Here is a 17,877-nt window from a genome sequence, read left to right as displayed (position 1 = left end):
TACATATGTCTATGTACATAGGGAAGCAGCCTCTAAGGTACAAGGTTGAGTAACCAGGTGGTAGCCGGCTAGTGGTGGCTATTTAACAGTCTGATGGCCTTGAGATAGAAGCTGTTTTTCAGTTTCTCGGTACCAGCACTTCAAAGCACTTCAAAATGACTCTAGTTAGTGCTATGGGTCGATAGTAATCTAGTTCAGTTACCTTTGCTTTCTTGGGTACAGGAACTATGGTGGACAAGCAAGTGGTAGACAAGCAAGTAGGGACAGCACACTGGGATAGGGAGAGATTGAATATGTCCGTAACACTCCAGCCAGCTGATCTGCGCATGCTCTGAGGACGCGGTTAAAGATACCGTCTGGGCCGGTGGCTTTGTGAGGGTTAACACACTTAAATGTCTTACATCAGCCATGGAAAACGAGAGCCCACAGTCCTTGGGAGCGGACCACGTCAGCGGCACTGTTTTATCCTCAAAGCGGGTGAAGAAGGTGTTTAGCTTGCGGGATGCAAGATGTCGGTGTCCTAGACGTGGCTGTTTTTCCCTTTGTAATCGATGATTGTCTGCCACATATGTCTCGTGTCTGAGCCGTTGAATTGCGACTTCACTTTGTCTCTGTACTGACGTTTTGCCTGTTTGATTGCCTTACGGAAGGAATAATTACACTGTTTGTATTCGACCATATTCCCAGTCACCTTGTCATGGTTAAATGCGGGGGTTCGCACTAACAGTTTCACGCAAATGCTGCCACCTATCCATGGTTTTTGGTTTGAGTAGGTTTGTAATCACAGTGGTAACAACATCCCCTATACACTTCCTAATGAACTTAGTCACCGTGTCTGTGTATACATCAATGTTATTCTCAGAGGCAACCCGGAGCATATCCCAGTCCACGTGATCGAAACAATCTTGAAGCTTGGATTCTGATTGGTCAGAAAAGCATAGAATAGAGCTTAGCACGGGTACTTCCTGTTTAAGTTTCTGCCTATAGGAAGGGAGAAGCAGAATGGAGTCATGATCTGATTTGCCAAAGGTAGGGAAGGGGAGGGTCTTGTATCTATCGCGGAAGGGAGAGTAACAATGGTTGAGAATTTTTGAAGCGTGAATACTACAGGCAATGGGCACATTTTCCTCAAATTTGCTTTGTTAAAATCCCAGCTACAATAAATGTGGCCTCAGGATATGTGGTTTCCAGTTTGCACAAAGTCCTGTGTCGTTCCTTATTAAGGGTCATTGTGGTATCGGCTTGAGGGGGAATATACACAGCTGTAACTATAACCGAAAATAATTATTTTGTGAGGTAGACATTTGACAGTGAGATATTCTAGGTTGGGTAAACAAAAGGACTTGAGATCCTGTACATTATCACAATCACACTATGAGTACTTAATCATGCAACATACACCACTGCGTTTCTTCTTCCAGGAGAGTTCTTTATTCCTGTCTGCGCAATGTACTGAGAACCCAGCTGGCTGTATGGACAGGGACAGTATATCCGGAGAGAGCCATGTCAGTGAAACAGAGTATGTTACAGTTCCTGATGTCTCTCTAGAAGGAGATCCTCACCCTGAGCTTGTCTACTTTATTGTCCAGGGACTGAACATTAGCGAGTAAAACACTCGGAAGTGATGGATGGTGCACACGCCTCCTGAGTCAGACTAGAAGTCCACTCAGAATAACTCGTCTTGTCTTGAAGCAGCCACTGGAATAAGTTAAATTGCCCTGTGGGGTACGAACAAAGGTTCCAATTCGGAAAAGTCGTATTTCTGGTCGTAATGCTGGTGAGTTACCGCCACTCTGATATCCAAAAGTTATTTCCGGATGTATGTAATAACTTAAAAACAATTCTGGGCTAATAATTTAGGAAATAACACACACAAAAAAATACTGTGAAGTTGCTTAGGGGCTAGAAACAGAGCTGCCATGTCTGTCGGCGTCATCTCTCTCTCCCTCAATCTCTCTCTCTCGGTCTCTCTTAGTGGGGTGTTAAGAAGAGTAGCTGAAGTCAAATAGGATACAGGGATACTATGTCCTTTGTGTCAGTTTGAATTGGGTTGAGGAAGTTTGTATTTATCTGCCATATACATGGTACTGAGGTAGTATGGAGAGTGATGCAGTTTAACCTATGCATCTGCAGCATCCAATGCAATACAAGTACATCAGGTCATTTTCAAAGAAGACATTTCCCACTATTTAAACTTCAGTCTTGAAGACTAATATGAGGGTATATCAAGATAGTTCTTATAATGTCTAGATGACCCCCGCCCCCCTACATTCCTCAGCCTCTTCCCTCTTCCTCACCCTGCTGGGGGTCCTAGCTCACCCCCGTGCCCCCTCCCTTTCCCTCCAGGCAATGCAGGGGTGTTGTTTCTCAGAGAGGACCGGATGACCGAGGGGGGCCGATCTCGTCAGTGTGTCCCAGCTGAGCCTATGTTCTGTCCAGCCCAGACTGAGACTCCCAGCCAGACCATTCTTCTCCTCATTGTTCCCATCCTAAACAATAAACAAGGCTTTAAAAAAATGTTTTGCTGACCCAAACAACATCAAAGACCACTGTGATAAAAATCCTTGGGAAACCAGAACAGGTTCTAAAAGATTATCAGAATGAAACCTTTTGATTTAAAAGACTATATTGAAAGTGATTAACTGTCTGTGACAAGCAGTGGATTTCAGTTCAACTGAGATAATTGAATTGTCATTCAAACAGTTCATTTGTCATGATAATGTTTTCTGCATTGCCTTTGACCGAGGCATATAAGTATGATCAGCTCTGTTTGACGTGCATGTGGAGGTGCATGTGTCTGTGTGAGATCCACAGACAGTGAATGTGAGAGCGAACCCTCCCCTCCACTCAGAGAGGCTAGCTAGCTCCCACAGGGCCCAGTCAATCAGAGCCTCCTTAAGGTCTTTGCTGATTGATTGTCTCTTCTGAGAAGCTGACATTTGAGGTGTGCTGACAGCAGTCCCACCCAGCACATGCCTCGCCTCCAGATGTTGACATACACCAATGGAGAACATCCTTCAGATCCCAGTGTGTGTGTCTATTAATCTTGGTCACATTACCACAGTGCTGTGTTTACCCCTTCTCCCCCTCTACCCTGGGGTGGTTTGAGCTCTTCATCACCATGGCGACAGCACAGCCACCTCAAGCTCTCACGTCAGTGTGTGTGTTGTTTACCACGTTTACCGGTAACTCTCTCAACGGTTGACCTTGTTAGTCGTCAGAGTATGGCCAGTGGCAAGAGCCGTCAACACACATCCACGCACGCAGGCACGCACCGCCTGAATGGGACCATACATAGGGGCATATCGGCCATGGCAAGGCCATACATATATGGGGAGAAGGCTCAGGTGGGATGTACGGGTATATCAACACATACAGTACACACCCCTTGACCTTTTCCACATTTTGTTAATTTACTAAAATTGATTAAATAATCCCCCCCCCTCATCAATCTACACACAATTCCCCATAATGACAAAGCAAAAAACCTTTTTCACAATGGTTGCAAATCTATAAAAAATAAAAACAGAAATATCACATTTACATACAAATACCTTCTGTTAAACTTTTCTGTATTTATATATATGTTATGTATGTTGTGACTGCTGTTGTGCAAAGCTGTCATCAAGACAAAGGGTGGCTACTTTGAAGAATCTCAAATACATTATTCCATATGTGTTATTTCATAGATTTTATGTATAAAATAGTAAGAATAAAGAAAAATCCTGGAATGAGTAGTGTTCAAACTTTTGACTGGTACTGTATGACTCAATGTATGTATACTACCGTTCAAATGTTTGGGGTCACTTAGAAGTGTCCTTGTTTTTGGAAGAAGAACACATTTTTTACCATTAAAAGAACATCAAATTGATCAGAAATACAGTGTCAACATTGTTAATGTTGTATTGTAGCTGGAAATGGCAGATGTTTTTGGAATATCTACATAGGCGTACAGAGGCCCATTATCAGCAACTATCACGCCTGTGTTCCAATGACACGTTGTGTTAGCTAATCCAAGTTGATCATTTTAAAGGCTAATTGATCATTAGAAAACACTTTTGCAATTATGTTAGCACAGGTGAAAACTGTTGTTCTAATTGAAGAAGCAATAGAACTGTCCTTCGTTAGACCAGTTGAGTATCTGGAGCATCAGCATTTGTGGGTTCGATTACAGGATCAAAATTGCCAGAAACAAATAACATTCTTCTGAAACTCGTCAGTCTATTCTTGTTCTGAGAAATTAAGACTTTCCATGCGAGAAATTGCCAAGAAACTGAAGATCTCGTACAACGCTGTGTACTACTCCCTTCACAGAACAGCGCAAACTGGCTCTAACCAGAAAAGAAAGAGGAGTGGGAGGCCCCAGTGCACAACTGAGCAAGAGGACAAGTACATTAGAGTGTCTAGTTTGAGAAACAGGCACCTCATAAGTCCTCAACTGGCAGGTTCATTAAATAGTACCCGCAAAACACCAGTCTCAACTTCAACAGTGAAGAGGTGACTCCGGGACTGGCCAATAAAAATAAAATATTAAGATGGGCAAAAGAACATAGACACTGGCCAGAGGAACTCTGCCTAGAAGGCCAGCATCCCGGAGTCGCCTCTTCACTGTTGACGTTGAGACTGGTGTTTTGCGGAAATATCACATTTACACAAGTATTCAGACCCTTTCTTTACTCAGTACTTTGTTGAAGCACCATTGGCAGTAATTACAGCCTCAAGTCTTCTTGTGTATGACACAACAAGCTTGGTACACCTATATTTGGGGAGATTCTCCCATTCCTCTCTGCAGATCCTCTCAAGCTCTGTCAGGTTGGATGGGGAGCGTCGTTGCACAGCTGTTTTCATGTCTCTCCAGAAATGTTCAGTCGCGTTCAAGTCCAGGCTCTGGCTGGGCCACTCAAGGACATTCAGAGACTTGTCCCGAAGCCACTCCTGCATTGTCTTGGCTTTGTGCTTAGGGTCATTATCCTGTTGGAAGGTGAACCTTCGCCCCAGTCTGATGTCCTGAGCGCTCTGGATCAGGATTTCATTAAGGACCCCTCTGTACTTTGCTCCGTTCACCTTCCCCTCGATCCTGGCTAGTCTCCCAGTCTCTGCTGCTAAAAACATTCCTACAGCACGATGCTGCTACCACCATGCTTCACCGTAGGGAAAGTGCCAGGTTTCCTCCAGACATGACGCTTGGCATTCAGGCAAAGAGTGCAATCTTGGTTTCATCAGACCAGAGAATCTTGTTTCTCATGATCTGAGAGTCCTTTAGGCGCCATCTGGCAAACTCCATGTGGAGGAGTGGCTTCAGTCTGGCCACTTTCCCATAAAGGCCTGATTGGTGGAGTGCTAGAGATGGTTGTCCTTCTGGAAGGTTCTCCCATCTCCACAGAGGAACTCTGGAGCACTGTCAGAGTGATCATCGGCCCTTGTCCTACGATTGCTCAGCTTGGCCAAGCTAGGAAGAGTCTTGGAGGTTCCAAACTTCTTTCATTTAAGAATGATGGTGGCTACTGTGTTCTTGGGGACCTTCAATGCTGCAGACATTTGTTTGTACCCTTCCCCAGATCTGTGCATCGACACAATCCTCTCAGAGCTCTACAGAGAAATCCTTTGACCTCATGGCTTGGTTTTTGCTCTGACATGCACTGTCAACTGTGGGACCTTATATAGACAGATGTGTGCATTTACAAAACTTGTTCAATCAATTGAATTTACCACAAGTGGACTCCAATCAAGTTTTAGAAACTTCTCAAGGATGATCAATGGAAATAAGATGCATCTGAGTTCAATTTCGAGTCTCATAGCAAAATAAGGTATTTTTTATGTTTAATATATTTGCAAACATTTCTAAAAACCTGTTTTCTGTCTGTTATTATGGGGTATTGTGTGTACATTGATGATAATTTTTTTGTTTTATCCATTTTAGAATAAGGCTGTAACATAACAAAATGTGAAAAAGGGAACAGGTCTGAATACTTTCTGAATGCACTGTATGTATATTTTTTTTACTGCTCTAGGTATTTCATTATTGTTTGGATAAGCTTATTTACTATTATGTATAGATTTTTAGCTTACATTTTTTCACTCTTTATGCAATGCGCACTGCAGAGAACACAGGAAGAAGAATTATCACTGAATTATCACAGTGAACTATAGTAATGTTTGTTTATGTGTCAATTAATACCATAAGGGATGGGTTGCCAATTGGCGATTTGATACAAAAATAAAATGTGATTCATTCATTCATAGAGTGTAAGTCATTTCTGTTTTTTATTTTCAATACATTTGCAAAATGTCCAAAAAACCTATTTTCGCTTTCAACATCAAAAACTTCATTAAATATGCCATCGTCTTTTAGTTTTATATGTGACAGGATCACAGGAAGATGATGTTCAAAATCAAACACATATTAGCCAAGTTAGCCCTAGTCGTGATCACTAAAGACCCTAGATTTATTATGCTGGTAGTGTGATCTAATACAGTAGCTACCAAATCAAATTCAATTCATCCCAGTAATTATTATTGACCACAGTAAATGGTTGTAATAATGCTCTATATCCCCAATAGGATTAGCGCTTCATAGGATGCATCCCAATGGGCACTCTATTCTCTATTTCCTACTTTTGACCAGTGCGCATAGGGCTATGGTCAAAAGTAATGCACTATAGGGAATAGGGTGCCATTTGGAACACACATTGTATTTAGTGGTTTTCATTGTAAATGGGAAATAATCCCCCTCTTCATTACAGTGGTGCCTGTTTTTCCATCTCAGTTGAATTAGTCTTGTTTGACCACAGGCCTTATAACAATACGGCTGTGGTATAATAAAAAGGGGAGGGGCTGTCTGAGAGAGAGCTGACCCCTCCCCTCCACTCTGGCCAGGGGGAGGGGCTGTCTGAGAGAGAGGCCATTCCGGCTCCACAGACAGATGAGGTAATATATGACAGTTTCTGACACCTACCGCAGATGAACACACACACACAACAAACACACACACAGCAGATTTAATATGCCTCTTCAACTCTGAAAACATGAATTACCGATTTTACAGTCCTGTTAGTAGGGAAATATCGCCTCAAGACCCACCTTACTAAATGGAGCAAAAGAGGTATCCTACAGAACAATACACTGGAATCTGTTGAAACTGAAAGGTATAAACCCCACTAACCTTTAAAGTTACAGTCTGGGATCTGGGAATCAGAATCTGTTGAAAGATTTATAAACCCCCTCTAACCTTTATCAAGTCAGAATGACGGTTAGGTAGAAAGAGGAGGGTGATCTCAACTGCCCAACCTCCCATTCTGTGTAACACTATCAACACCGTTGCCTCAGCCCGGTTAGCCAGCAGCCTTAAGGAGAGGTGTTTGACTGTGACAGCCCTGTGTGTCTCCAGACATTAGCAGGTAATTAGTGGGCCGCTGTTGGACCAGGCCCGGTCGTCCATGATGGTGGAACACCGTTGGTTGTCTGCTCTGACCTTTACTGGCCTGATATTAAGCTTAATTTGTGGCACAGCTCTAGCAGTAACCTTTTCCTTTCACCGGGCAGACCAACATGTGCTCAGAGGAGGCCTGTGGCCATATCCGTTCCTAGTACTGGAATGTAATTTTAGAGCTTGAAAATGATGCCAAAGAAATCAACTGAATCAATTAATGAATGATTTAGACATGAATGGCTGTTGTCCTGACACAAAAACAATAGATGTGTCTGCAGAATTATGCACCACTCAATGTTAACCCTTTACACTCATACCCGTAAACGGGTTGAAAATGGCAGATTTGGATGCTGATAAGAGCATAAATTGGAACGCAGTGGCTGTACAGTAACATGCTATGAATGTCATCAGAGTTCAGGTTCTGCGCTTCACAGCTCTCTATCTGTATGGGTTTGACTGACAGCTGTTCTGAACTTGAGCACCTCACGTGACAAGAAGTTTCCCCCCATCCCTCCCGATATTGGGCAACTTTTGCAAATGTTTTGTTGTCTGAGTGAGGGTAATATGTAAATTAAGAGGACTCGATCTATTTTAAAAGATGAGACGTATTTTAAAATACTGATTTGATGTCATACAAGAAAGCCAAATAACCGTGAGTCCAAATTCAATAATCATTAATCATTTGACTTAGGTGTCTGCTCACTTGGATACATTATACCAATTCACGAAACAGCTTACCACAAAGGACATCAGGCTCAGCCATTCATAAATGTGTGGGACTGACTCACAAACAATATGCTAAATCTGATATGGACAGTGTTCTAGTTCTTTGTTTAACCCGTGTGGAGATACAGAACTTAATTTATACAGTATATCCACATGGCTTCTCTTTGGAGTCATTTGTTGTCGTAATCACCTTCTCTACGTGGTGGATGAACTTTTTAGATCCCGACGCAATGCAATCAATTAATATAATGATTTTGTTCTATAAAGTGTCTAGCAACTGGTGAGGTGATATCTTGATGTCTGATAGTGGATTTATGTCCTCCAAGGTGTTTCAAGACATGACAGAAAAATGCAGGACAATTCTCAGCAACAAAATAGTGATCAAACTAAGATCCTACATCTGTACAGTGTCAACATTTTTAATCACTATGTTAAATGTACAAGATGACATGGCATCATAGCCTGGGTTGCTCTGAACAGAATAAGCTTATGTTTGTCTATAAATTATGTTCGCTGCTGCACACACACCCGAATGCACTCATGACTCCTTTCTATGCGGACTAAAATTAAGATCTGTTTCTCTGAATTACTTTGTGAAAGCCTAAGATCGTATTTTTGTCACGTCCTGGTCTGTTTCAAGTGTCCTTGTGCTTGTCTATACCTATACCCCCCCTCCAGGTGTCGCTCATCTTCCCCATTATCCCCTGGGTACTTACACCTGTGTTCTCTGTCTGTTGCCAGTTCGTCAAGTCAACCAGTCTTTTTTTGTATCAGCTCCTGCTTTTCCCAAGTCTCTCTTTTCTCGTCGTCCTGGTTTTGAGCCTTGCCTGTCCTGACCCTGAGTCCGAGCCGCGTGACCACTCTGCCTGCCCCTGGCCCTGACTGCCATCCTATACCTTTGCCCCGTCTCTGGATTACCAACCTCTGCCTGACCTGACCCTGAACCTGCCTGCCATCCTGTACCTTTGCCCCTATTGCTGTAATAAACATTGGTACTTTGACACGGTCTGCATCTGGGTCTTACCTTATCCTGATCATTTTATAAATTAGCTAGTCATGTTGGCAATAGAAACTTTGAAATCATGCCCACCTGACCCAGATTGCAATTTCTAACGGAACGTTTTTGGATTGCGTAATTTGATTTGTCACATACACGTGGTTAGCAGATGTTAATGCGAGTGTAGCGAAACGCTTGTGCTTCTAGTTCCGTCCATGCAGTAATATCTAACAAGTAATCTAACCTAACAATTTCACAACAACTACCTTATACATACAAGTGTAAAGGAATGAATAAGAATATGTACATACAAATATATGAATGAGTGTTGGCCGAACGGCATAGGCAAGATGCAGTAGATGGTATAGAGTACAGTATATACATATGAGATGAGTAATGTAGGGTATTTAGACATTATATAGAGTGGCATTGTTTAATAAAGTGGCTAGTGATACATGTACTACATCAATTTTTCCATTATTAAAGTGGCTAGAGTTGAGTTAGTGTGTTGGCAGCAGCCACTCAATGTTAGTGATGGCTGTTTAACAGTCTGATGGACTTGAGATAGAAGTTGTTTTTCAGTCTCTCGGTCCCCACTTTGATGCGCCTGTACTGATCTCGCCTTCTGGATGATAGCAGGGTGAACAGGCAGTGGCTCGGGTGGTTGTTGTACTTGATGATCTATTTGGCCTTCCTCTGACATCGGGTGGTGTAGGTGCCCTGGAGGGCAGGTAGTTTGCCCCCGGTGATGCGTTGTGCATACCTCACTACCCTCTGGAGAGCCTTGCAGTTGTGGGATGAGCAGTTGCCGTACCAGGCGGTGATACAGCCCGTCAGGATGCTCTCCATTGTACATCTGTAAAAGTTTGTGAGTGTTTTTGGTGACAAGCCTGATGTTGAAGAGGCGCTGCTGCGCCTTTTTCACCACGCTATCTGTGTGGGTTGACCATTTCAGTGATGTGATGTGTACGCCGAGGAACTTAAAACTTCCCACCTTCTCCACTACTGTCCCGTCGATGTGGATAGGGGGCTGCTCCCTCTGCTGTTTCCTGAAGTCCACGATCCACTCCTTTGTTTTGTTGACGTTGAGTGTGAGGTTATTTTCCTGTCACGCAATCGATATGCTGATAAAATTTATGGAGCCTTGTTTTCAGATTAGCCTTGTTAAAATCCCCAGCTACAATAAATGCAGACTCAGGATATGTGGTTTCCAGTTTACATAGTCAAATTAATTTCTTTCAAGGCCGTCGATGTGTCTGCTTGGGGAGGAATATACACGACTGTGATTATGATCGAAGAGAATTATCTTGGTAGATAATGCGGTCGGCATTTGATTGTAAGGAATTCTAGGTCAGGTGAACAAAAGGACTTGAGTTCCTGTATGTTGTTATGATCACACCACGTCTCATTAATCATAAGGCATACACCCCCGCCCTTCTTCTTACCAGAGAGATACTTGTTTCTGTCTGCGCGATGCGTGAAGAAACCTGGTGGCTGTACCGACTCCGATAGCGTGTCCTGGGTGTTGGACCAAACAGAGGATCTGCTTCGAGAAAGTCGTATTCCTGGTCGTAATGTTGGTGAGTTGACGTTGCTCTTATATCCAATAGTTCCTCCCGACTGTATGTAATAAAACCTAAGATTTCCTGGGGTAACAATGTAAGAAATAACACATTAAAAAAAAAACTGCATAGTTTCCTAGGAACGCGAAGCAAGGCGGCCATCTCTGTCGGCGCCATCAATTACACAACAGTAATTGTGTAATGGCGGGGATGCAAATTTGTGTTCCAAACAAAAAAACTACAAGTGTGCTTGCTCTATTTCCTCAACTACACAGCTAGGATAGCTAAAAAAAAGCACCTTTAGTTGGAAGACTCTTCTTTGAGTCATAAAAGTGCATTGAAATTACTTAATAAGTGTACACTTTAGAGAGTTGTGCAGTCACTTGGAGACACCAGTTAGTCCTCTCACTCAAACCCTTGTCTTATGTTGCACCAACTACCCCACATGAATATTGTAATCATGTTACAGAGTATTTTGAAATTTTGTTATAAAGAAATGCAGCACAACGTACAGTAAATGTAAAATGCACATCAAATAAATCAATAGTGTAATGCTTGGATTCAGTCCTGTGTCAGGAACTTTTTCCTGAACTTTGGTCTAATCATTTCCAAAATGTTTCCTGTCAAATCGCTACCATACTTATGCATATGCTTTTCATATGTATTCTGTAAGAAACATTTCAATTTAGTCCTATCCATATAGGCCAATTCCCATAAGTGTAAAGGGTTAGTCATTCCATGAACAGAAATACATTCCCATCCAGCTATTAGCCAAAGCCTCTTATTGCATTCCAGAAACCAGCTAATTATTATTCCCTCCAGCAGAGCTACTGAGTGTAAAAAGAGATCATATAATACTGGTAGGTGCCAATACCCCACAGCTAGAAGCATTGAGATACAGTTTGTGTATGAAATAAATGATCAGAAAACAGATAAGCAGTCACAAGTCTCCATCAAGATTGGGACCATGTCCATCTCCCAGTTAAAGGAGATCATAGGTGAAAATACAACAGCCAGTGTACAGTATAGTAGAGCCCATTCAGATGCAGTTTGTGTGCTAGAGGAAGAAACTAATCTACTCTAACGTTCACTAGTCTCTATCAAGATCAGACTATCTGTTGACCAGATATCTCATCTCCTGGTCTCCTGTTTTCATCACAGAGGATTTGCAGTGTGTTAGGAACACAGGCATGGAGTCAGAATGATGAAAAAAAGTACCACTGGAACACTGCAACCAGGTCAGGGAGAGGGCATGAAGGTAGCACAGGGTGGAGGGATGACTCAAAAGTTCACAATCCAACGTGCCTGAAAACAGGAACAATTGATCTGAAAACTCATCCAATCATTTCTGACCATTTATCAGGGACCATTTATCAGACGTAAGTAAAGCTTGGACATGTTTTGCCGTAAAGTCACCTTTAAACTTGTCTTAACACACGTATTGCCCTAAGGCTCTCTGCTTGGTCGAGCAAGGTACAGTAGTCTGTCAATTGACTGAAGTCAAACCCCTGGACTATTCCCTAGGGTGCTATTTCAGTTGCAGACTTGGTGCTACTGTAAGCTAGCTAGCACACCCCATACTGCGATGGAATGTAGCTAAGAGGGAGAACAGAATGGTGCAGAGACCAGGCAGACCCCCAACCTCATTCCTTAGCTTTTGTTTACCGGCTCAAACCAATATCCCCTCTGAGAGTGTTAGCTACATTAGCTGGCCTGGCACGGCACACTGGCCCTCACACATGGATCACATCATAGAGACCCAGTACTAATGCCACTGGGCTTAATGGGCTCCTAAAACTGGCTATTAGCGGAAGGCTAAGCCAGGTGAATGTGAGTGCAATGGACGTTGGACACAGGGCCTAGAAAGGGAACACACATATTCACGCTCATGCACGCTATCACTTACATGTCTGCTCAGACACACACGTGCACACAAATTCACACAAGCGCGCACACACACACACAGACTTGCGTTTACACGCCAGTTCCATAAACACACATCAGGTGATCATGGAACTCAGGAGCTGATCGTTGACTTGTGGACTACAGGAGACAGAAGAGAGAGCCCGCCCCCATCCTCATCGACGGGGCTACAGTGGAGAGGGTCAAAAGCTTCAAGTTCCTAGGCGAGCACATCACTGAGGACTTGAAATGGTGCCACCACACCAACACCGTGGTGAAGAAGGCACAATATCGCCTCTTCAACCTCAGGTGGCTGAAGAAATTTGTCATGGCCCCTAAGACTCTCACAAAATTCTACAAATACACCATTGAGACCATTCTGTCGGGCTGCATCACCGCCTGGTACTCTGCCTGGCACCTTAGACACTGTCACCAGCCGCCTACCGTCCGGCACTGCACCTTGAGACTAATGCCCCATGTTAATAGAGTCATTGCACGTTGGTCACCTCATATTTAGTTTATATACTGTTGTTTACTCACTGTATGTATATATGTATGTATATACTGTATTCTCAACATAGCTAATCCTAATATACCTACTATTTCCCTCCAAATTATATACGGTCTATACACACCACATATTTACATTCTGGATTCTCATACATGCTCACTTTACTTGGATTGTTATTTTTTTATTTCTTGTTTAGATCTGCAAATCTGTGTGGGTGACCAATACACTTTGATTTGATTTGATCAATTCCGCTGTATTCTTTGAGCTGAATCACTTTTCTTTGATTTTCTGACATTGATGATATCATCTTATTAGGCACACAGTGAGGACAGGTGAGGCGATGGTTTGTCTATAAACACAGCAAGCTATTATGTCAAAACAGCCTAAAACCTCAAAAAGTCATGTGTTACTGGCCAATCTTAAGAAACCCATTGTTAGTCATAACAGTATTTAATAAAGAGCCAGTTATAAAACCAAGAGATTCTTAGTAAGCTGTCTCAATGTGAGACTAATAAGGACATAGTACTGAAAAGGAATTCTCGGATACTTTCGTATACTTTTTAGCCAGTAGTTCTCAAAGTAGCACTTAAGAGCCAAAAGTGGACCCTGATAATTGAGTACTACGTCAAATATGTGTAGATATGTGAACGGCGTCATTACTCTCTCTCTCGCACTGCTGTGGGTGCATCATGTGCATCTTGCTAGCTGTCACCCCACATATGGCGAGGGCCTGAAGTTTATTGGTTGAACTTAAATTGCTAGGGGGCATGCCAAACAGTTGTTTTCAAACTAGGGATTTTGTGGCTAATTGAGGTGACAGTAATTCTGCTCATAGATTATGTATGTATTATATAAACTACACATTGACACATCCAGCCCAATGCGGGAGGTTTAAAAAATACTTAGAAGTCTCCATCTTTAAGATGGAGTGTTACCCACCAAACCTTGGATTGAAGGAACATACACTGCACAGTATGGCCTCTATAATGTATGCAATTTTTGGGTGCCTGAAATCTAGAGAGAGCGAGATAGGAAAAGAGAGAACGAGTGAGAGAGAAAGGAGAACGGGAGAGCGAGTGAGAGAGAGGGAGATGAGGTTATGATTTGAGTCTCTGACCCAGGGCCCTTACCGGATAGCCTTCTGTTTTCATCTGGCACCACTTCAGTAGCGCGTTCCTCTTAGAACCCCCGTACTCCCGCGCTAGTGCAGCCAAGGGGTCCTTTCTTTCCACACTGACACCAGGGACAGACACCACAGCCATGGATGGAGAAGGAAACAACAGTAATGTTATGACATCTGACCTGTGTGTGGGGACGTGTATCCTCATAAAACCAGCAACCTTACATCAACCTCACATACACACACACGTGCATTCAAATACACGCACGCACGCTCGCTCACGCTCGCACTCGCACACACTCGCGCTCGCGCACACACACACACACACACACACACACACACACACACACACACACACACACACACACACACACACACACACACACACACACACACACACACACACACACACACACACACCCTGGAGCTGCTGTGATCCCCTGGGCTGTCATAATGAAAGCTAATCAGAGAAGAGTAGTCTCTGTGGCCATGGGAACATCAGGAGACACCCTGGTCATTGCCCTCACTTAGCAACATGGTCAACATGAAACACATGCTGTGAGTCACAACATACTGTAGCTTGGGGAGTCGGGAATTGTCTTAACAAATGTTGCTGTCGAAAAGCCTGTGTATGAATTCACTGGAGTGACATACTTTGGAGAAATCAATAACAAGGAGCAACAAACATTTTCACATGCACAATCTAGTGTGTGTGTGTTGTGTGTGATGAGATTTTAATAGTAGAACATTGGGTCACCCTCGATATCACATTAATTATGCATCTTTGTCATTAGCTCAAGATAAACAATGGCAGTCAGTAAAAACTGGGGCAATCAGGTGATATATACAGATATGTTCAGTGACCCTACTGTAATCCTCTCCCAGTTCATCACTGATCTAACAGTGAATCGAATTCAGTTGAAACTGTGTCACTGAGTATACTGTTAAGATCTATCGGTATGAATGTGTATGAAGATGTGTAGGGGTGTGTAAGTGTGTGTCATCTACTCTATGTGTATAGAACGGTGGTGATGTGTGATGTTACAGGTGATTCATGAAAGTCTCTGGAGTTGTGAGCTTTCTTTCTCTATAATAGTTTCTCTGTATTCGTACTTTACTTTGTAGTAGCAAGAACAGTACCGTTAACTAAAGTCTGCACAAGCACAGGTACACTACCGTTCAAAAGTTTCGGGTCACTTAGATGTCCTTGCTTTTGAAAAGAAAAGCATCTGGGATGTTGCCTAGAAGGCCAGCATCCCAGAGTCGCCTCTTCACTGTTGACGTTGAGACTGGTGTTTTGCGGGTACTATTTAATGAGGCTGCCAGTTGAGGACTTGTGAGGCGTGTGTTTCTCAAACTAGACACTCTAATGTACTTGTCCTCTTACTCAGTTGTGCACCGGGGCCTCCCACTCTTTCTATTTTGGTTAGAGACAATTTGCACTGTTCTGTGAAGGGAGTAGTACACAGCGTTGTACGAAATCTTCAATTTCTTGGCAATTTCTTGAATGGAATAGCCTTCATTTCTCAGAACAGAATAGACTAACGAGTTTCAGAAGGAAGTTCTTTGTTTCTGGCCATTTTGAGCCTGTAATCGAACCCACACATGCTGATGCTCCAGATACTCAACTAGTCTAACAAAGGCCAGTTTTATTGCTTCTTTAATCAGAACAACAGTTTTCAGCTGTGCTAACATAATTGCAAAAGGGTTTTATAATGATCAATTAGCCTTTTAAAATTATAAACTTGGATAAGCTAACACTACATGCCATTGGAACACAGGAGTGATGGTTGCTGATAATGGGCCTCTGTACCCCTATGTAGATATTCCATTAAAATCAGCTGTTTCCAGCTACAATAGTCATTTACAACATTAACCATGTCTACACTGTATTTCTGATCAATTTGATGTTTTTTAATGGACAAAAAAACGTGTTTTTCTTTCAAAAACAAGGACATTTCTAAGTGACCCCAAACTTTTGAAAGGTAGTGTACATACGTGTGTATTAGTTTTTGTGCCAGAGTGCCTCTGAGTGTGTCTCCAGGATGGAGGGCCCACCTGAGCTTGCTGTTGTTCCTGTTGTAGCTCATGTAGTGGCTGCAGCTGCTGAGGGTTGCTGGGGACTTGATGACCGACTCCAGGGAAGGACTCTTCCTCATAAGGCTGCTGGGCTTCAGCTCATCCCCAGAGCCCCCGTACTTATCTGGGAAACACAACATCAGGAAACAGGGAGGAAGGGAGACGTGGACAGTGAGAGAAAGCGCATATTTCACTGGAAGGCCATGGTCTCTTCCTCCCCCTGAAATCTCTCTGGCCCACAGAATACTACTGATCTGAACATAATAGAACAAGGCCAAATACCAAATTAGGTTATATTATGCAGTGGTATAGTTGGTGATTAAATTGTTTGGGTGTAGTAGAACTACATAATGTGCTCTCCTTTTTGCTGTCATTTGGCAAAATAAACTCTAGTTTCTCAAAGTTCAATCCCCAAAAGGGAGATGAAAGAAAATGTTCACATATTCTCCCGTTTCTTTACTCAAGTAACATAATGCAGCTGTGGTTCCAACTAAACATGCACTGTTTCAACTGAACAAAAAAAAACTAGGCTAATCAGAGTAGACATTTGAGTTTGAGTCATTGGCCAATCCTTGGTCAGAGCAATGAGTCATTCAAAGCTAATGTTCAGTCACAATGCACTTCATCAAAAAGATGGGACTGCTGTCTGCAGGATTAGTTAGATCTATACTCTGATACTGTTTCTACAGATGTAGGATCTTAATTTGATCACTCTTTTGTTGTTGAGAATGCTAACTTGTAGTGTATTCAAGGTTTAAAAAGGCTTACAAACTTTGTAACTTCCACTTTACATTTCAGACTTAATTTGCCCTAACTTAAAATGTATAAACCCATGCAAAATTTCCATTAATGATAACACACATTTCCTGTTGCTGCAGGATTCTTTTCCTGCTGTAGCAAACTGGCTCAAACTAAGATCATACAGTACATCTGTACTTGTTTTCTCTACGGAGTGTGTCACTTACCTGGATGAGAGAAATCTCCATGGTTGATCCTTTTCTCCAGTGTCTTTGAGAGTGGTTTGATAGACAAATGCCTCTATCCAAAACAAAACAGACTTTTAACAGTCCAATTCATGTCCCAGACATACTTTACTTAATGGCTTTATAAAGGTATTAAGTAGCTAGTTTATAAATGATTAATTATTAGTTTATAGATAATTCGGTAACAAACTGTTATAACACATTGGTTGATATTGTAGTGCATACTGAAGAGGACCTGTACTGTACCTGAATGGGGGAGACTGCAGCTGCGGGTGCTGTGCGGACGGGGATCCCACTTAGAAGGATTCTAGGTGAGGAGTGTATCTGTACCGTGTGTCCAGGCCCAGGTCCATCTGAAATGCTCAACAAATGAGTGTACAATAGCCAAGCCACGGGGTGGACGTTTAAGTGGAAAGTGAATGAGGAAGTGATCAATTGATACCGTTTTCCATGATTATGTCCCATGGACTCCTACGACTATCTTTTACACCTTGTTAAGCAAACAGTCCTCCAAGGTTAGACTGTTTAAGTATGATGTTATTGGTAAGGGTTCCTTCTCTATCACTGC

At 42.6% G+C, this 17,877-nt stretch overlaps 1 protein-coding gene across 7 annotated transcripts in view; it reads right to left on the bottom strand.

The window, feature by feature from the left end:
• Positions 1–17,877, bottom strand: part of LOC124010693 (cytospin-B-like) — a 107,544-nt gene that overhangs the window by 25,469 nt on the left and 64,198 nt on the right. For all 7 annotated transcript variants that reach the window (XM_046323372.1, XM_046323376.1, XM_046323366.1 and 4 more), the window contains 4 exons: positions 17,556–17,662; positions 17,292–17,364; positions 16,306–16,450; positions 14,258–14,360 (listed from right to left, as the gene is read on the bottom strand). In XM_046323372.1, coding sequence (XP_046179328.1) covers positions 14,258–14,360; positions 16,306–16,450; positions 17,292–17,364; positions 17,556–17,662 — 428 coding nt within the window. The remainder of the gene's footprint in view (positions 1–14,257; positions 14,361–16,305; positions 16,451–17,291; positions 17,365–17,555; positions 17,663–17,877) is intronic.

This window comes from Oncorhynchus gorbuscha, linkage group LG02 (assembly GCF_021184085.1).
Source record: "Oncorhynchus gorbuscha isolate QuinsamMale2020 ecotype Even-year linkage group LG02, OgorEven_v1.0, whole genome shotgun sequence".
Lineage (NCBI taxonomy): Eukaryota > Metazoa > Chordata > Actinopteri > Salmoniformes > Salmonidae > Oncorhynchus > Oncorhynchus gorbuscha.
The sequence above is the reverse complement of the archived record's forward strand: the minus strand, read 5'-3'. Positions and strand labels throughout refer to the sequence as shown.